This window comes from Crinia signifera, chromosome 7, assembly GCF_055691185.1.
Source record: "Crinia signifera chromosome 7, ASM5569118v1, whole genome shotgun sequence".
Classification (NCBI taxonomy): domain Eukaryota; kingdom Metazoa; phylum Chordata; class Amphibia; order Anura; family Myobatrachidae; genus Crinia; species Crinia signifera.
Genome location: NC_139223.1, coordinates 158,915,221 through 158,936,812, shown reverse-complemented (window position 1 = coordinate 158,936,812; position 21,592 = coordinate 158,915,221). Strand labels below are relative to the sequence as shown.

Genomic DNA, 21,592 nt, shown 5'->3' with positions numbered 1-21,592 from the left:
CCTGGCACCCGGGGAGCACACCTAACCCCCCACAAAGGTCTGGGCTAGGCAGAGAGACTACCATCTCTCTGCCTGGCACCGTCCTGAGGCTCCCTGCGGCAATCGCCGCAGGAGCTCATATTCGCCAGTCAGGGGCTCGCTGCCCCTGACTCGTTGAATACCGGAGCCCGCCGGCTCCGGAACGTGGCGAATGTGCAGCGAATCCAAAAAAGGATTCGCTGCACCTCGCAGGTATTCACATTGAATACCGCCCCATATGTGCAACCCACTCTTTAAAGGGACCAAAAGTAATGGGACAAATTAAACAATCCTAAATCAAACTTTCCCTTGTTAATACTTTGTTGCAAATCCTTTGCAGACAATCACAGCCTGAAGCCTGGAACACATACTGTACACATCACCAGATGCTGGGTGTCATCCCTGGTGATGCTCTGCCAGGTCTTCAGTTCCTGCTTGTTCTTGGGGCATTTCCCTTCAGTTTTGTCTTCATCAAGTGAAATACATTCTCAATAGGATTCCGGTCTGGTGACTGACTTGGCCATTGCAGAACATTCCACTTATTTGCCATAAAAAAACCTCTTTGGTTGCTTTTGCAGAATGTTTCAGGTCATTGTCCATCTACGCTGTGAAGCGTTGTCCATCTGCGCTGTGAAGCATTGTCCATCTGCGCTGGGAAGCGTTGTCCATCTGCGCTGGGAAGCGCCGTCCAATGAGTTCTGAAGCATTTGACTGAATACGAGCAGATAATATTGTCGGAAACACTAGAGAATGCATCCTGCTGCATTTGTCAGCATTCACATTATCAATAAATACATGGGAACCAGTTCCATTGGCGGCCATACATGCCCACGCCATGACACTACCACCACCATGCTTCTCTGATGAGGTGGTACGTTTTGGATCATGAGCAGTTCCTTCCCTTCTCCATACTCTTCTTTTCCTATCACTCTGGTACTAGTTGACCTTTGTCTCATCTGTCCATAGGATGTTGTTACAGAACTGTAAAGGCTTTCTGAGATGTTTGGCAATCTCTAATCTGCTCTTCCTGTTTTGGAGGATCGCCAATGGTTTACATCTTATGGTGAACCCTCTATGTTCACTCTTGGGGTCTCCTCTTGATTGTTGACTTTGACACATATACACCTACCTCCTGCAGAGTGCTCTTGATCTGGCCAACTGTTGTGAAGGGGTTTTTCCTTCACAAGGGAAGTAATTCTTCGGCTATCCCCCACAGTTGTCTTCCGGGTCTTTTGGTGTTGCTAAGCTCTCCTGTTTGGACACACCTGATGTTTTTGCCATCTCTCTGATGGGTTGGATTTTCAGCCTAATGACAGCTCTTTGGATCTTATATTGAGAGTCGACAGCCAAAGATTCCAAATGCAAACATCACTCCTGGAATCAACTCCAGACCTTTTACTGCTTAATTGATGATGAAATGATGAGGGAATAGCCCACACCTGTCCATGAAGTAGATTTTCAGTCGTTTGTCCCATTACTTTTGGTCCCTTAAAAAGTTGGAGGAACATACAGAAACCTTCGTAATTCCTACACCGTTCACCCGATTTGGATGTATATACACTCAAATTAAAGCTGAAAGTCTGCAGATAAAGCACATCTTATTTGGTTTATTTCAAATCCATTGTGGTGGTGTATAGAGCCCAAAATAGAGAATTGTGTCGATGTCCCAATATTTATGGACCTGACTATATATATATATATATAGTATATAATATAACATATATGTAATTCCTGTCACAGTCTGGCAGCTGATCCCTAGAAGAGGGGGAGGGGCATCGGGCAGAGTACCCACTTGGGGTGAAATGTAATAGGGTGTGATTTTTAGACATGTGCGATTTTGGTCAAAAATGGCCGAAATCGCACATTTTCCGAAAATCGCACATTTAATAGGTTAAAAATCGTGGTAAAAATCGCACTTTTTACCGCAAAATCGCACATTTTAAAGATGCGTTTTTCAGTCACACTGAAAATCGCATCCAGATGTTTTCCCATTGTAAACTATAGAACTCGCATATGTAATAGAATGCGAGTTCGAAAGTCGCATATGGGACCTTACCAAAAAACGCAAAAAAAATAGACCAGCTTCTTGCTGGCGATTTTTACAGAACCATGCACAAATCTGTGTGATCTGTGCATGGTTCTGTCCAAAAAAAGGCTAAAAGTTAAAGTAAAAAAAAAAAACGGCGTGGGGTCCCCCCTCCTGAGCATAACCAGCCCCGGGCTCAAAGAGCCAGTCCTGGTTTCATAAAATCAAAGGAACAATCAAGTTGGGGTTCCCCGGATTTTATTAAACCAGCACCAGGCTCAAGGGCCGGTCCTGGTTCCCAAAATACGGGGGACAAAATGACTGGGGGTCCCCCGTATTTCAAGAACCAGCACCGGGCCCAACCAGCCAGCAGGGTAATGCCACAGCCGGGGGGGGACTTTTTATACAAGTCCCCCCGGCCAAAGCATTCAGCCCTCTGACCGGTCAGCATGGGCAGGGGTCCTGGGGGAGTGGGGACCCCCCAAAGAAGGGGTCCCCCCCTCCAGAACTTACCAGCCCATGCTGAAGCCCGGGGCTGTCCTCGATGCCCCTGGGCTGTGAGAATCGAGCTGATTAATGGTGTAAAAAAATAGATAAAATTGTGTATTGCTGTGGAACTATGAGTCCCAGCAAGCCTGCACCACATGCAGGGACTTGGAGAACCACAAGTCCCAGCATGTGGGGCAATAAAGGGCCCGCTGGGACTAGAAGTCCCACAGTACTACAAATAGTTAAAAAAGTACACAAACACACTGACAGTACAACTTTAATACACACCAAGCCCATTCATCCATACTCACCTATGTTGACACGAAGCTTCGGTCCCCTTGTCCAGTAGAATCCACAGGAGGCTGTGGAGAGAAATCATACTCACCACAGACGTCTTCAGCGCTTCCCCGGGAGCCCTGCAGCATTTTTCCCACGATCACCGTCCTCCGGTGTTCTGTTTACATCTGGGGCTCCGCCCCCCGACCGGGACTTAGGCCCGCCCATCAGCCAATCGTGGTCCTTGAAAACCGGCATGCCGGTTTTCAAGGACCATGATTGGCTGATGGGCGGGCCTAAGTCCCGGTCGGGGGGCGGAGCCCCAGATGTAAACAGAACACCGGACCGTGGGAAGAATGCTGCTGGGCACCCGGAGAAGCGCTGAAGACGTCTGTGGTGAGACGAGGCTGAAGTTGGCTTCTTATTCGGCCAGCTTCTTATTCGAGCTCCAGCTTCTTATTCAGAACAATCACTGTTACAAGGGTTAATGAATCATGGACCACAAATTTGACTGCAGAAATCAACACAGGGGGGGTCACGTACATATGACCCACTAGCAATTTCTTTTGACCAACAAGGTTTTGGGCAGAAATTGGGCACTAAAGTGGGCATGGGTCCCAGAATTCATCATTTTGAATAAGTAGCTGGTGTCCTGCAAGGGTTAAACAGCGTTGGTCAACAAATATTACATTGAAAACCCGCACAAGGGGGTCACTTACATATGACCCACTTGTCATTTCTTTTGACCAACAAGGATTTGGGCAGTAATAGGGCACTAAAGTGGGCATGGGTCCCAGATTTCATCATTTTGAATAAGTAGCTGGTGTCCTGCAAGGGTTAAACAGCGTTGTTCAAAAAATTTTACACTTAGAATCCACACAGGGGCGTCGCTTACATATGACCCACTTGCTATTTCTTTTGACCAACAAGGATTTGGGCAGAAAATGGGCACTAAAGTGGGCATAGGTCCCAGATTTCATCATTTTGAATAAGTAGCTGGTGTCCTGCAAGGGTTAAACAGCGTTGGTCAAACAGTATGACACTTGAAACCTGCACAGGGGGGTCAGATACATATGACCCACTTGCAATTTCTTTTGACCAACAAGGATTTGGGCAGAAATTGGGCATGAAACTGGGCATAGGTCCCAGATGTCATTATTTTGAATAAGTAGCTGGTGTCCTGCAAGGGTTAAACAGTGTTGATCAAAACATATTACACTTGAAACCCACACAGGGGGGTCACCTACATATGACCCACTTGCAATACATTTGACCAACAATGATTTGGGCAGAAAATGGGCACAAAAATGGGCATGGGTCCCAGATATCATTTTGAATAAGTAGCTGGTGTCAAAAAATATTACACTGGAAACCCGCAGAGGGGGGTGACTTACATATGACCCCCTTGCCATTTCTTTTGACCAACAAGGATTTGGGCAGTAATAGGGCAGTAAATTGGGCATGGGTCCCAGATTTCATCATTTTGAATAAGTAGCTGGTGTCCTGCAAGGGTTAAACAGCGTTGGTCAAAAAATATTACACTGAAAACCCGCACAGGGGGGTCACTTACATATGACCCACTTGCCATTTATTTTGACCAACAAGGATTTGGGCAGAAAATGGGCACTAGGGTGGGCATAGGTCCCAGATTTCATCATTTTGAATAAGTAGCTGGTGTCCTGCAAGGGTTAAACAGCGTTGGTCAACAAATATTACACTGAAAACCCGCACAGGGGCGTCACTTACATATGATCCACTTGCTATTTCTTTTGACCAATAAGGATTTGGGCAGAAAATGGGCACTAAAGTGGGCATAGGTCCCAGATATCATTTTGAATAAGTAGCTGGTGTCCTGCAAGGGTTAAACAGTGTTGGTCAAAACATATTACACTTGAAACCCACACAGGGGGGTCACCTACATATGACCCACTTGCAATTTCTTTTGACCAACAAGGATTTGGGCAGAAAATGGGCACAAAAATGGGCATGGGTCCCAGATATCATTTTGAATAAGTAGCTGGTGTCCTGCAAGGGTTAAACAGCGTTGGTCCAAAAATTTTACACTTGGAATCCACACAGGGGGGTCACTTACATATGACCCACTTGTCATTTCTTTTGACCAACAAGGATTTGGGCAGAAATAAGGCACCAAAGTGGGCATAGGTCCCAGATTTCATCATTTTGAATAAGTAGCTGGTGTCCTGCAAGGGTTAAACAGCGTTGGTCAAAAAATATTACAATGGAAACCCGCACAGGGGGGTCACTTACATATGACCCACTTGTCATTTCTTTTGACCAACAAGGATTTGGGCAGAAATAGGGCACTAAAGTGGGCATAGGTCCCAGATTTCATCATTTTGAATAAGTAGCTGGTGTCCTGCAAGGGTTAAACAGCGTTGGTCAAAAAATTTTACACTTGGAATCCACACAGGGGGGTCACCTACATATGACCCACTTGCAATTTCTTTTGACCAACAAAGATTTGGGCAGAAAATGGGCACAAAAATGGGCATGGGTCCCAGATATCATTTTGAATAAGTAGCTGGTGTCCTGCAGGGGTTAAACAGCGTTGGTCCAAAAATTTTACACTTGAAATCCACACAGGGGGGTCACGTGCATATGACACACATGCAATTTCTTTTGACCAACATGGATTTTGGCAGAAATAGGGCAGTAAAGTGGGCATGGTTAGCAGATTTTATCATTTTGAATAAGTAGCTGGTATCCTGCAAGGGTTAAACAGCGTTGGTCAAACAGTATGACACGTGAAACCTGCACAGGGGGGTCAGGTACATATGACCCACTTGCAATTTCTTTTGACCAACAAGGATTTGGGTAGAAATTGGGCACGAAACTGGGCATAGGTCCCAGATGTCATTATTTTGAATAAGTAGCTGGTGTCCTGCAAGGGTTAAACAGCGTTGGTCAAAACATATTACACTTGAAACCCACACAGGGGGGTCATCTACATATGACCCACTTGCAATTTCTTTTGACCAACAAGGATTTGGGCAGTAATAGGGCAGTAAAGTGGGCATGGGTCCCAGATGTCATCATTTTGAATAAGTAGCTGGTGTCCTGCAAGGGTTAAACAGCGTTGGTCAAACAGTATGACACTTGAAACCTGTACAGGGGGGTCACTTACATATGACCCACTTGCCATTTCTTTTGACCAACAAGGATTTGGGCAGTAATAGGGCAGTAATAGGGCATAGGTCCCAGATTTCATCATTTTGAATAAGTAGCTGGTGTCCTGCAAGGGTTAAACAGTGTTGGTCAACAAATATTACACTGGAAACCCACACAGGGGGGTCACTTACATATGACCCGCTTGCCATTTCTTTTGACCAACAAGGATTTGGGCAGAAAATGGGCCCAAAAATGGGCATGTGTCCCAGATATAATTTTGAATAAGTAGCTGGTGTCCTGCAAGGGTTAAACGGCGTTGGTCAAAACATTTTACACTTGGAATCCACACAGGGGGGTCACTTACATATGACCCACTTGCAAATTCTTTTGACCAACAAGGATTTGGGCAGAAATAGGGCACTAAAGTGGGCATGGGTCCCAGATTTCATAATTTTGAATAAGTAGCTGGTGTCCTGCAAGGGCTAAACAACGTTGGTCAAAAAATATTACACTTGAAATCCACACAGACGGATCACGTACATATGACCCACTTGCCATTTCTTTTGACCAGCAAGGATTTGGGCAGAAATCAGGCACTAAAGTGGGCATTGGTCCCAGATTTCATCATTTTGAATAAGTAGCTGGTGTCTACCAAGGGTTTAACAGCGTTGGTCAAACAGTATTACACTTGAAACCCGTACAGGGGGTCACTTACATATCACACACCAAAAATTTTCTTTGACCTACAGGCATTTTGGCATCAAAATAGGCAGTAAAGTTGGCATGGGCAACAGATTTGTTTGAATGGACAAAGTAGCTGTAGTTTGCAAGGGTTAAACACGTCTGGTCAAATAATGTATACCATACATTTATGTATAATCAGTTTAAACTTTATATACTTTAATATAAGTCAGTGGTGCAAGTAATGGGGTACCGCGTGGTACGGCGTACCTGTAAGAAATATATTGCAGATCGCCATACCACTTCCCCCTGACCCAATCAGGAGCAGCTCCTATTGGCTGGTGACCCGGCGCTATATTTCAAATAACCATGGACCTGATCAGAAGACATCCCAGCTCGTGACATGTCCGGCTCGTGAATCACGAGCCAATCAGAGCTGCCGGCACGTCATTTTAAATAGCTGCGCCGTGGAGTCGCAGACAGATGGACCTGCTCTAAGAGAGACATCCGGGTTTCCACTGCTCTGCCCGGCTGTCGCCTTAACCACACAGTGGCGCAATGTATTTTACCCCTGGCACTGTGCATGTTACCCCTGGCACTGTGCATGTTACCCCTGGCACTGTACATGTTACAAGTGGCACTGTACATGTTACAACTGGCACTGTACATGTTACCCCTGGCACAGTGCATGGTACAATGCATGAAACCCTGGCATAGAGGAAGAAAACCCTGGCAACAAGCAAGAAACCCCTGGCACTGAGCATGTAAACCCTGGCAATGAGCAAGAAACCCCTGGCACTGAGCATGTAACCCCTGGCATCGTGCAAGAAAACTCTAGCAATAAGCATCTAACTCCTGGCATTGTGCCAGAAAACCCTAGCAATGAGCATGTAGGTAAGTGGCACTTATGTGGCATAATATCCAAGAGGCACTACCATGTAAAGCCATGCCCTAAATTTTAGCGGCGCGTCTTTGGTGCACACTGTCCTGTTTTTTGGGGTATTGGGTTGTTTTGCACTGTGGGGCATAATTTGCAATAAGCGTGGCATTATGTGGCCCGCATTATTCTTGGTACTCTTTACTTAGAAGGGCGCCCATCTCGGCCATCTCGGGCATTGAATGCACTAAAAAATCAGGTGCGATGCGACAGACGAGATGCCCGAGATTTCCCATAGGGAACAATGTTAAATGTCTCAATTGACCCGATTTTCCTGTTCAATGCCTCAATTGACCCAATTTTTCCATAGGAAACAATGTTAAATGGGCCACAGAGGCCAAATAGGCACCCTGAAGTGAATAATGGCCACCCGAATTGTTAACGCCACCCCACGATCAACGTCAACCCGAAGCGTGGCGAGCGCAGCGAGCCCGCGAGGGGCGGCGGTACGCGTCCTACGACCTTTTCATACCCCCACTATCCACGTCGGCGTGGAGTTGAGAATAGAAAGTGTGGCGAGCGCAGCGAGCCACCGAGCCCGAAGCGTGGCGAGCGCAGCGAGCCCCGCGAGGGGACGCGGATACCTTCACAGGTATCCGCGTCCCCTCGCGGGCTTCACAGCTGTCCGCTTACCCTCGCTGCGCTCGCCACGCTTCGGGCTCGGTGGCTCGCTGCGCTCGCCACACTTTCTATTCTCAACTCCACGCCGACGTGGATAGTGGGGGTATGAAAAGGTCGTAGGACGCGTACCGCCGCCCCTCGCGGGCTCGCTGCGCTCGCCACGCATCGGGATGACGTTGATCGTGGGGTGGCATTAACAATTCGGGTGGCCATTATACACTTCAGGGTGCCTATTTGGCCTCTGTGGCCCATTTAACATTGTTTCCTATAGAAAAATCGGGTCAATTGAGGCATTGAACAGGAAAATTGGGTCAATTGAGACATTTAACATTGTTCCCTATGGGAAATCTCGGGCATCTCGTCGGTTGATCGCACCCGATTTTTTAGTGCATTCAATGCCCGAGATGCCCGAGATTTTTTACTAACGATGCACAGGTACGTGAGATAGGGCATAAATTTAGAGATTGCAGGGGGTGACAAACACCCTACCACCCACCCCGGCTGTGACATATTGGGGGGGGGGAGGGGAGGGGGAGAGGAGGTGGGGAAGTGTGTTCCACCACATCACCAGGACCACTTTAAGCATTGGTGTGGGGCATAATGTGAAGTGTACAAAAAAGAAAATACAATAGACTGCGCTAATTAATATAGGAAAGGTGTTAAAGAAATGCTAGTAACCTGAAGGTTGAACATGATTTAATGAAAAATATCAATAAAGATATATAGCAGCTCAGGTTAAAATCAACAGTTTTACATACATTGTGCACATATAAAAATAGGATAAAAAATATTTGGAATGAAAAAAATGGGGGAAATTTAAAATTCTTAAAGTGACTGAAAATTGTGTCCATACGGTACCGTATATTTTGGAAAGAGTCCCGCTGGATGGGGGGCAAGGATTGTTAAGCCCACTTGGATCCGTTCCTATTTTGCCTCAAATGTAAACGACCTGGAAGGCAGGGGGAGGGATAGGCAGCTTGATGTTTAGGGAGTAAGTGGAACTCCTGCTGTTCCTCAGATGCCAGGGGAATAACCTGGTTGTGAATGGTCTCCCCAAATAGATGCCAAGGTAAGGTCTGGAGGCTGGTCCGGTCTCTCAGGTGGTAAAAGCTTTGTGGTCTTGTGGTAAAAATCAGTCACTTTAAGGGTTCACCAACGCGTTTCGCTCTATGGTAGAGCTTTTTCAAGGTGTGTGCATGGCTGCATTCAGAGGGTTTAAATACCCTTCTCTGTTTATGAGGGGGCGGTTACTTGGCAAAAACAATTAATCAATTAACAACAACACATATAAAAATATACATACCTAATATTACCTATCGTGAGCAGGAGACAGGAGTATTCATATAGGATGTAAATTAGTGGAAAACGAGTTTTATAAATGCGTTTTTATCCTTCAGAAAGGATCTATCATAGTTTTCATTATACTATCGTTTCCGGATGTCCGGGAGTGACGTGCTTCCGGTATTTGGAACGCACGTCACTTCCGGTATCCATAGCGCTGGACCGCAAGCGAGTGAGTCCAGCGGTCAGCTGGGTGGGAGTGTCCGGCTTATTGATGTGGGGCGCGCTTCCGGAAATACGGAGCGTGTCTTCTAATACACATTTGCCATCCCCACATTTGTTATGGATAATCTCGGCGGCCATCTTTGAGAATTTGGATAGTGTCGTGAGCTTATATAAGATCGGCCATGTTTCTGGTTTGAGAAGGGGGATTTCACCATTTGTATATGGGATCGCTTTATTTAGGGTGACTTAAATGGCGGCGGCCATTTTATTGGTTAGACACAGTATTTTATACTCATTCTGACAGTATTAAACACTGCTAAACTATAATAAATAATAAATAATACTAAACAATAATAAATAATAAGGAGATATGTACAAAGTAATGATAAATAATATACAATGAATACATAATACAATACAATGAATACATAATAAAATGATGAATTAAAGTAGCGATATTAATATGGGTAACAATGATGCATGTGATATGCCTATCACAATAAGTATTTCCAAAACATCATGAACAATACTTTAGATAGTCTGAAAAGATTATCAACAAAACATATTAACCCACATTCCTCAGATAGTTCTTTTATTGCATTTTCAAAAATTCTTCTAAAAAGATTAGACCTAATAATGTGAAGTGTGCAATACTGTGAGGGACATAATGGGGGAAATTTACTAAGGCTAATACACCTAAAAAATTTGTATAGTAAAATACAAATTTTTAGGAGTATACGTATTTTCAGGATTTACTATCCTGAAAATACGTAAATTTGTATTCGTATTTATGGCACATTCGTATTTGTATTTACAAATACGAATGTATACGCCATCGGAAAATACGAATAGGAATCACCATTCAAATGAATGGTGATTCCTAATTTACTATTTACGTAAAATATGGCCACTAATTAGCGGTAAACGGCCGCTAATTGCCGACCAAATACGCCAGGAAAATACACTTAATTTTCCTGCCGTATTTGGCAGAAACCTGCATGGATCAGTCCCGTGAGCCCCGTGAGTATAATTTGCTTCCACAGGTCTCCCCTTGGAAGAGCAGTGGAAACCCGGCTGTCTCTCTTAGAGCAGGTCCATCCGTCTGCAACTCCACGGTGCAGCTATTTAAAATGACGTACCGGCAAGTCCGATTGGCTCATGATTCACGAGCCGGGAATGTTACGAGCCAGGTCCATGGTTATTTGAAATATAGCGCTGGGTCACCAGCCAATAGGAGCTGCTCCTGATTGGCTGCCGGGCCGTGATCTCCTATTGGCTGGCAATATTTCAAATAGCCGTGGACCTGCTCAGAAGACAGCCAGGCAGCCCACCACTCTCTGCCCGGCTGTCATATCGCTTCCGTTCTGTCAGGTGAGCCGGCATGCAAAAGCATCGGCTACGGGTCGGGAGGAAGTGGTATGGCGACCTGCAATATATTTCTTACAGGTACGCCGTACCACGCCGCACCCCATTACTTGCACCACTGATTTATATTAAAGTATATCAAATTTAAACTGATTATACACTAATGTATGGTATACATATTACCAGACCCGTTTAACCCTTGCAAACTACAGCTACTTTGTCCATTCAAACAAATCTGTTGCCCATGCACACTTTACTGCCTATTTTGATGCCACAATGCCTGTAGGTCATAGAAAATTTTTGGTGTGTGATATGTCAGTGACCCCCTGTGTGGGTTTCAAGTGTCATACTGTTTGAACAACGCTGTTTAACCCTTGCAGGACACCAGCTACTTATTCAAAATGATGAAATCTGGGACCCATGCCCAATTTACTGCCCTATTACTGCCCAAATCCTTGTTGGTCAAAAGAAATGGCAAGTGGGTCATATGTAAGCGACCCCCCTGTGTGGATTCCAAGTGTAACATTTTTTGACCAACGCTGTTTAACCCTTGCAGGACCCCAGCTACTGATTCAAAATGATGACATCTGGGACCCATGCCCATTTTAGTGCCCTATTTCTGCCCAAATCCTTGTTGGTCAAAATAAATGGCAAGTGGGTCATATGTAAGTGACCCCCCTGTGCGGGTTTTCAGTGTAATATTTTTTGACCAACGCTGTTTAACCCTTGCAGGACACCAGCTACTTATTCAAAATTATGAAATCTGGGACCTATGCCCAATTTAGTGCCCATTTTCTGCCCAAATCCTTGTTGGTCAAAATAAATAGCAAGTGGATCATATGTAAGTGACGCCCCTGTGCGGGTTTCCATTGCAATATTTTTTGACCAACGCTGTTTAACCCTTGCAGGACACCAGCTACTTATTCAAAATGATATCTGGGACCCATGCCCATTTTCTGCCCAGATCCTTGTTGGTCAAAAGAAATTGCAAGTGGGTCATATGTAGGTGATCCCCCTGTGTGGGTTTCAAGTGTAATATGTTTTGACCAACACTGTTTAACCCTTGCAGGACACCAGCTACTTATTCAAAATAATGACATCTGGGACCAATGCCCAGTTTCGTGCCCAATTTCTGCCCAAATCCTTGTTGGTCAAAAGAAATTGCAAGTGGGTCATATGTATCTGACCCCCCTGTGCAGGTTTCAAGTGTCATACTGTTTGACCAACGCTGTTTAACCCTTGCAGGACACCAGCTACTTATTCAAAATGATGAAATCTGGGACCTATGCCCACTTTAGTGTCCATTTTCTGCCCAAATCCTTGTTGGTCAAAAGAAATGGCAAGTGGGTCATATGTAAGTGACGCCCCTGTGTGGATTCTAAGTGTAATATTTGTTGACCAACGCTGTTTAACCCTTGCAGGACACCAGCTACTTATTCAAAATGATGAAATCTGGGACCTATGCCCAATTTAGTGCCCATTTTCTGCCTAAATCCTTGTTGGTCAAAATAAATAGCAAGTGGGTCATATGTAAGTGACCCCCCTGTGCGGGTTTCCATTGTAATATTTTTTGACCAACGCTGTTTAACCCTTGCAGAACACCAGCTACTTATTCAAAATGATGACATCTGTGACCCATGCCCACTTTACTGCCCTATTACTGCCCAAATCCTTGTTGGTCAAAAGAAATGGCAAGTGGGTCATATGTAAGTCACCCCCCTGTGCGGGTTTCCAGTGTAATATTTTTTGACCAACGCTGTTTAACCCTTGCAGGACACCAGCTACTTATTCAAAATGATATCTGGGACCCATGCCCATTTTTGTGCCCATTTTCTGCCCAAATCATTGTTGGTCAAATGTATTGCAAGTGGGTCATATGTAGGTGACCCCCCTGTGTGGGTTTCAAGTGTAATATGTTTTGACCAACACTGTTTAACCCTTGCAGGACACCAGCTACTTATTCAAAATAATGACATCTGGGACCTATGACCAGTTTCGTGCCCAATTTCTGCCCTAATCCTTGTTGGTCAAAAGAAATTGCAAGTGAGTCATATGTATCTGACCCCCCTGTGCAGGTTTCAAGTGTCATACTGTTTGACCAACGCTGTTTAACCCTTGCAGGATACCAGCTACTTATTCAAAATGATGAAATCTGGGACCCATGCCCACTTTACTGCCCTATTACTGCCCAAATCCTTGTTGGTCAAAAGAAATGGCAAGTGGGTCATATGTAAGTGACCCCCTGTGCGGGTTTCCATTGTAATATTTTTTGACCAACGCTGTTTAACCCTTGCAGAACACCAGCTACTTATTCAAAATGATTAATTCTGGGACCCATGCCCACTTTAGTGCCCAATTTCTGCCCAAAACCTGGTTGGTCAAAAGAAATTGCTAGTGGGTCATATGTACATGACCCCCCTGTGTTGATTTCTGCAGTCAAATTTGTGGTCCATGATTCATTAACCCTTGTAACAGTGATTGCTCTGAAGAAGAAGCTGGAGCTCGAATAAGAAGCTGGCCGAATAAGAAGCCAACTTCAGCCTCGTTGTGGTGAGTATGATTTCTCTCCACAGCCTCCCCTCTGGATTCTACTGGACAAGGGGACCGAAGCTTCGTGTCAACATAGGTGAGTATGGATGAATGGGCTTGGTGTGTATTAAAGTTGTACTGTCAGTGTGTTTGTGTACTTTTTTAACTATTTGTAGTACTGTGGGACTACTAGTCCCAGCGGACCCTTTATTGCCCCATATGCTGGGACTTGTGGTTCTCCAAGTCCCTGCATGTGGTGCACTCTTGCTGGGACTCATAGTTCCACAGCAATACACAATATGATTTTATCTATTTTTTACACCATTAATCAGCTAGATGCCCACAGCCCAGGGGCATCGAGGACAGCCCCGGGCTTCAGCATGGACTGGTAAGTTCTGGAGGGGGGGGGACCCCTTCTTTGGGGGGGGTCCCCACTCCCCCAGGACCCCTGCCCATGCTGACCGGTCAGAGGGCTGAATGCTTTGGCCGGGGGGACTTGTATAAAAAGTCTCCCCCCGGCTGTGGCATTACCCTGCTGGCTGGTTGGGCCCGGTGCTGGTTCTTGAAATGCTGGTTTAATAAAATCCAGGGAACCCCAACTTGATTGTTCCTTTGATTTAATGAAACCAGGACTGGCTCTTTGAGCCCGGGGCTGGTTATGCTCAGGAGGGGGGATCCCACGCCTTTTTTTTTTTACCCAAAATCGCATATATGAAAATGCGCACATTTTCATGACTGAAAATCGCCCAAAATCGCGGCAAATCGCATTTTTTTCCTGCAAATTCGCATCACATTACATATGCGAATTCGCGGCAAAAAACGTGATTTTTAAAGGTGCGATTTCTGGCGAGTTTGGAACTCGTCCAAAAATCGCAAACAATTACATTTCGCCCCTGGTGTTTCCCCTGCCCCCCGGTGGGCCAGTCCATTGTATAACAGGCATTGCCAATCCTGATGAGATGTGGAGACTGAGCTGCAAAGTTTCATGGGTTATTCTGGTTGATTCGCAAGGCTGCCAATTTGCAGCGTGTGTTCTCACATAAACATAACAAACATGCATTCGCAGCCTGCGGGGGGAACACTCACATCATTCGACCATCGAATGATATGGAAGGCGCACGCACATCTAAGTTTGCTCAGGGCAACCTTAGATGTGCTTGTACATTCTGAGGGAAGTGGGCAAGCAGCGGACATCCGGTGATGTCAGCTAGCCGGTGCCCACGTCACCGGGTGATAACCAAGGGACACATATATGCAGTAAGGTCACATAGCAGCTCTCCTAAATGGTTAATGGTAATCACGGTGCTCAGTGGAAACAGCTGTCGGAACAGCTGCTGCTCACACGGAATAAACACCTTTCATTGCCGGTGCTGGTTCTGATTCCTTCCGTACCGTGGAATTCACACAAGCCACGTATCTATGTGTTTCGTCATTGGACTTCGTCAGTGTGGTGGACTTCGTCAGTGTGGTGGACTTCGTCCGTGTGGTGGACTTCGTCCGTGTGGTGGACTTCGTCCGTGTGGTGGTCTTCGTCAGTGTGGTGGTCTTCGTCAGTGTGGTGGTCTTCGTCAGTGTGGTGGTCTTCGTCAGTGTGGTGGTCTTCGTCAGTGTGTCAGTGTGGTGGACTTAGTCAGTGTGGTGGACTTCGTCAGTGTGGTGGTCTTCGTCAGTGTGGTGGTCTTCGTCAGTGTGGTGGTCTTCGTCAGTGTGGTGGTCTTCGTCAGTGTGTCAGTGTGGTGGACTTCGTCAGTGTGGTGGTCTTCGTCAGTGTGGTGGTCAACGTCAGTGTGGTGGTCAAAGTCAGTGTGGTGGTCAACGTCATGTGGTTGTCTGTGTGACGCCCAGCCTTGCTATAAGCCAGAACAGATCATTTACATACAAGGGAACTGATGAAGTGCAATGTGTGTGATGGGTCCGATGGTCACCTCTTCATTCCTGAGCCGCAGCGTTACTTGCCGACATCAAAAGCTCCGTAGCCTAGAGAACCGCAATTGAATTTGTGAAGAAATGTGAATTAGGCCCAATGAGCGCTATGAAGCCTTTGGGCCAGATGTACTAAGCTTGAAAAGTGATAATGTGGAGAGCGATAGACCACCAGCAAATCAGCCCCTAACTGTCATGTTAAAGGCTGTGTTTGAAAAATGCCAGGTAGGATCTGGTTGGTTGGTGGTTTATCTCTCTCCATTTTATCACTTTTTATGGCTTAGTACATCTGGTCCTTTGTGTTTGAGGCCTCTCGATGTTTCCCAATGTGCTGGAATACAATAATCCAAAGCAGATGCAGGTTATCACGTTCTCCAGCTCCACCCTGCCCCTGCTGTACTGGTATCTGTTCTCTGTCACTTCTCCGCAGGAAGGACTAACCCGAGCAGCCATAGACCTCTCAGTATGCAGCAGCAGCACCATTAGGTGACCTGAACAAGGAGCAGACACGGCTCCGGTAACTGGCACAGGAACATGACGTTCTCTAGATATTAATGGGCTCGGACAAGGTGCATAAGAAACATCAAAGGATAGATCTGTGCATGTCTGATATTGCTGGGAGGAGAGAGATGGGGAGAGAGAGTGAGAGAGAGAGAAAGAAAGAAAGAAAGAAAGAAAGACAGACGGGAGAGAGAGAGAGACATACGGGAGAGAGACAGACAGGAAAGTGGGGAGAGAGAAAGAAAGACAGACAGGAAAGAGAGGCGAGAGAGAGACACAGATAGAAGAGTGGGGAGAGAGCGAGAGACAGGGGGACTGATAGAGACACGGGGGAACAATAGAGAGATGGGGGAATGATAGAGAGACGGTGAAGGGAGCGGAATGAGACAGAGACACAGGGAGGCAACAAGAGAGAGAGACACGGAGGGAACTAGAGAGCAAGAGAGAGATGGAGAGAAAGGGGGAGGGGGGGGAATCGGGGGGAAAAGGCTCCATGTATCACAATATAAAAAGTTTAATAATGATCAAAAAGCCTAGTGGGTATATCAGTAATAAGGACATCAGTGTTGGTGCCCATGCGTGATCGGGTATATCAGTAATAAGGACATCAGTGTTGGTGCCCACGCATGAGCGGGTATATCAGTAATAAGCACATCTGTGTCGGTGCCCATGCGTGATCAGGTATATCAGTAATAAGGACATCAGTGTCAGTGCCCACGCGTGAGCGGGTATATCAGTAATAAGGACATCAGTGTCGGTGCCCACGCGTGATCGGGTATATCAGTAATAAGGACATCAGTGTCGGTACCCACGCATGAGCGGGTATATCAGTAATAAGGACATCAGTGTCGGTGCCCACGCGTGATCGGGTATATCAGTAATAAGGACTTCAGTGTCGGTGCCCACGCGTGATCGGGTATATCAGTAATAAGGACTTCAGTGTCGGTGCCCACGCGTGATCGGGTATATCAGTAATAAGGACTTCAGTGTCGGTGCCCACGCGTGATCGGGTATATCAGTAATAAGGACATCAGTTTCGGTGCCCACGCATGAGCGGGTATATCAGTAATAAGGACATCAGTGTTGGTGCCCACGCGTGATCGGGTATATCAGTAATAAGGACATCAGTGTCGGTGCCCACGCATGAGCGGGTATATCAGTAATAAGGACATCAGTGTCGGTGCCCACGCGTGATCGGGTATATCAGTAATAAGGACATCAGTGTCGGTACCCACGCGTGATCGGGTATATCAGTAATAAGGACATCAGTGACCGTACCCATTTTGCACCGGTTATGTTCCTTTTACACAACAACAGTGGCAGATAAGTATGTGGTTGGCTGAACGTCCATATACACGGCAGCTGTCCTTGCCACGCCTGTGAAACACTTCTAGCATACCCATAAGGTGCGTAATTTTAGCTCCGCCTGCCCCATTACCATATTTCTGGTTTTGTTCTGTGACTCTGTATGTACATCCCTGGATGCACTAAAGGAGAAATCTCAGTTTTCTGGGTACGTGTGGAGGGTTGTACCAGGAACAGCTGGCAGTACCCTGTAAAAGCCTATGGGATTCTCTCCACAACGCTGTCAGAGGAATTCCACATGGATGCCCCACGGTGTTACCCTGTACATGCATATAGATGGACTCTCAGGGTCATTAAACCACAAGTCCAGTGAAGGGCGGCTCTTATCAGGCAAGTCCTTTGCAGCACTAAGTGCGATGTGTGGCGGGATGCGCCCGCGAGGTGCAGTGCATCCTGTCGAAGCATAGCGCAGTGCCACTTTCTGCTTGGTCTTATCGTCTAGACCTCACAATCTGATATTTTACATATATGTTTTACAGCTCAGAAGGCCTGGTACACGAGGGAATCCTCCTCCATCCCCCTCAGCTCCCCCATATCCTCTGTGCCCCATCTTCTACTCTTCTGCCCACATCCAGGCACATCTTCAAGAGTTCTCCCTGACTCCTAGGAGTGCAGAAAACCCTCCCAGACCCACCTGCTTCCCTAGTAAAGTGGGCGTGACAGGGATGTGTCTACACCACATCCTTCACTAGACCCTCATATCCCCCCTCCCCCCCTTGAAAGGACCTAAGGTCTACAATACCTGAACAGAGACCCAGTCTTACTTACACCATCACAGTATTGTACCAACCAGAGACTTCCTGGGGCACAAATAAGTAACTTACAGTCTGCCAATGTGCATCAGAGAAGACCTATAGGGGGCAGCAGTTATACCATGGAGCCCTCACTGTGTGTTACCTATCTGCCCTCTGCAGGGTCTCTCACCTGTCTCAGGGTCCGGCTGCCTCTCCGACCACTCCTCCTCACGCCCTGCAGGTCCCACTGGAAGACATTCTATAAAAGGGGATAGAGATACCATTTATGTGTCATTAAATGCACAATGGCTTGGCATGAGTCACGTGACACAGATCACACAAGGTATGGGCACAACGTGACAGTCCTCTACACACAATGGGTTCTTCTTAGTACCATGCACAGGGCAAGGCAGCTTGTATGCGGTGTGCCTCCCGCAATGCGATTGCATGGCTATTATGCTGTATCTGTGTTGCTGACTGCTCAGTCTTTCTGTCCACATAGCAGGCCGCTCATTTGCAGAATGACATCACAGAGTCCGCACATAGCAGGCCGCTCATTTGCAGAATGACATCACAGATTTTGCACATAACAAGCCGCCCATTTTCAGAATGACATCACAGAGTCCGCACAGAACAGGCCGCCCATTTGTAGAATGACATCACAGAGTCCGCACATAGCAGGCCGCTCATTTGTAGAATGACATCACAGAGTCCGCACATAGCAGCCGCTCATTTGCAGAATGACATCACAGAGTCCGCACATAGCAGGCCGCTCATTTGCAGAATGACATCACAGAGTCCGCACATAGCAGCCGCTCATTTGCAGAATGACATCACAGAGTCTGCACATAACAGGCCGCTCATTTGCAGAATGACATCACAGAGTCTGCTCATAACAGGCCGCCCATTTGTAGAATGACATCACAGAGTTTGGAGACGGGTCACAGAATACGTTCACCTTAATACATTTTTATATATAATGTTACCTTCTTTTTCTTCCTCAGCAATGAAATCAAAGCGGATGGGAATATCTGTGTCGCGAGTGGAACCCATCAAGGAGAGGCACACGATCTCCCCATTGGGGCTCATTATCAGGCTGCCTACAGAACTGCCCTTACAGCACTCTGGAATAGAAGAAGCATGAGGTAAGTAGTGAGAGTTCCAGCAGGCAGCCCACTACACATACAAACATAGCAGAGGAGAACTACATACAACAGGAAACAAAAATATATGGCAACAGGGAGAGTGCAACCATCCTACACAACGGTTTAGCTTAGCAGACATCTAATAGGTTCCTCCTGATACCTCTTCTACTCTAACTCCTCATCTGTATCCATTATACTATCTTGCTGCCTGTGGCTCTACCAGCGCAGGCCGGGTGTAAGGGTTTGTTATGCAGAATTACAGATCATACAACATAAATCAGAAACATCCCAATTTGTATGTTCCCCCAGTCTGGCTTCTGCCAATGATGCCGTGGGCACTACAGTCCTGATTGTGGGAACAGTGGCATTATACTGTGTGAAATATGATCAAACTGTTGGGATAAAAATGTACAGTAAGCTTTCACGAGCAGGACCCTCTCCACTCGTGCGTCTCCTAATCTTACTTAAACCACCTTCTATTCCATACTCACTCCGATGGTATCTAATCCTGCAGGACACAATCCCCGCCCACATAGAGGCAGGACCCAATCCCGGCCCACAGAGACACAGGACCCAATCCCGGCTCACAGACACGCAGGACCCAATCCCGGCCCACAGAGACGCAGGACCCAATCCCGGCCCACAGAGACGCAGGACCCAATCCCGGCCCACAGAGTCGCAGGACCCAATCCCAGCCCACAGAGATGCAGGACCCATTCCCGGCCCACAGAGAGGCAGGAGCCAATCCCGGCCCAGAGAGAGGCAGGAGCCAATCCCGGCCCAGAGAGAGGCAGGAGCCAATCCCGGCCCACAGAGACGCAGGACCCATTCCCGGCCCACAGAGACGCAGGACCCAATCCCAGCCCACAGAGACGCAGGACCCATTCCCGGCCCACAGAGACGCAGGACCCAATCCCGGCCCACAGAGAGTCAGGACCCATTCCTGGCCCACAGAGAGGAGGCACCTATTCTCGGCCCACAGAGACGCAGGACCCAATCCCGATCCACAGACACGCAGGACCCAATCCTGGCCCACAGAGACGCTGGACCCATTCCCGGCCCATAGAGACGCAGGACCCAATCCCGGCCCACAGAGACGCAGGAGCCAATCCCGGCTCACAGACGCAGGAGCCAATCCCGGCTCACATATGCAGGACATCAGCTCTTGGCACCCTGCAAAGCTCCGTACACTTCATCCACTTACCTGTAAGTTCTTCTGGGAGTAATCCTCGAATGACGCCAGTTGGCAGACCCTTGGAGATCGTGGCACTGTTAGCATTGCTGGACTTTAGGTTTGCCATACTAGACTGGTTCCCGGGCCCCTTCTTTCCATTTATAGGGGGTAGAGAGCCCAGTGGTGGGGCCTCAGGCATTGGCAGAACATCACCATCTTAGGACAAGAGAACTTCATATTAAGTCAAGTTAGAGGTCAGTTTTCCTGCACCCGCTATTGACCAATCACAGTCTACGCCCACCAGTGACACACAAGACATGTATGTAAATATGATGTCACCATATTGCCATATAATGACAGCTGTCTGACCAGTATCAGTGATGTCATTTCCATAGTGTTCCAGCATAACACACATCCAGTTACATCTCTGCCGTGATGCGGATGCAACAGATCAGATCAAGACCAGCCAATCACCTCACACCATAGGAGAATGGTCACCATAGGCCACATACCAAGAGGCGCCGGATCTGGTCCGTCTGTAACCTCAGGAGATATCCGGACTTCCGTGGATGCATTATTGCTTATTTCTAGTACTTACCTGCTAATTATTCTGCTGTGTACATTCCAGTGACATTATTTGGTAAAGGAGCTGACACTTTATATGCATGTAGTAGTATCTACTGAACCTCGAGAGGACCCAACGCTGTGACTCTGAGTAGGCATCATTTCAGCTACATGTGGTGCTTAGGAACACATAAGGGCGCCACCCTCTGGGGAAAGGGAATATCTCATTTAGCCCATCCTTCAGGCATTTCATTACATCTTCCTTCTCCGACTCTGTACTGAGCACTCTCTCTACTTTCTCTCATCTGTGTTTGGCATCATATAGTGGCTAAAAAAGGTTTCTTAGCGCTCAATCCCAACGCACGCAACCCACACCATACCGAAGGCACACAACCCACAACGCACGCAACCCACACCATACCCAACGCACGCAACCCACACCATACCCAAGGCACACAACCCACAAAAAAACGCACACAACCCACAGCGCACACACCCCACAACTCACACAACCCACACCATATGCAACCCACAATGCACACACCGTATGCAATACACACACCGTATGCAATACACACAACCCACACCACACGCAATGCACACAACCCA

At 47.0% G+C, this 21,592-nt stretch overlaps 1 protein-coding gene across 8 annotated transcripts in view; it reads right to left on the bottom strand.

Annotated features, from left to right (window-relative positions):
- Window positions 1-21,592, bottom strand: part of KIAA2012 (KIAA2012 ortholog) — a 225,103-nt gene that overhangs the window by 106,004 nt on the left and 97,507 nt on the right. For all 8 annotated transcript variants that reach the window (XM_083154101.1, XM_083154093.1, XM_083154100.1 and 5 more), the window contains exons 11-13: window positions 20,450-20,635; window positions 19,087-19,224; window positions 18,291-18,359 (exon numbers count right to left, since the gene is read on the bottom strand). In XM_083154101.1, the coding sequence (XP_083010227.1) occupies window positions 18,291-18,359; window positions 19,087-19,224; window positions 20,450-20,635 (393 nt within the window). The remainder of the gene's footprint in view (window positions 1-18,290; window positions 18,360-19,086; window positions 19,225-20,449; window positions 20,636-21,592) is intronic.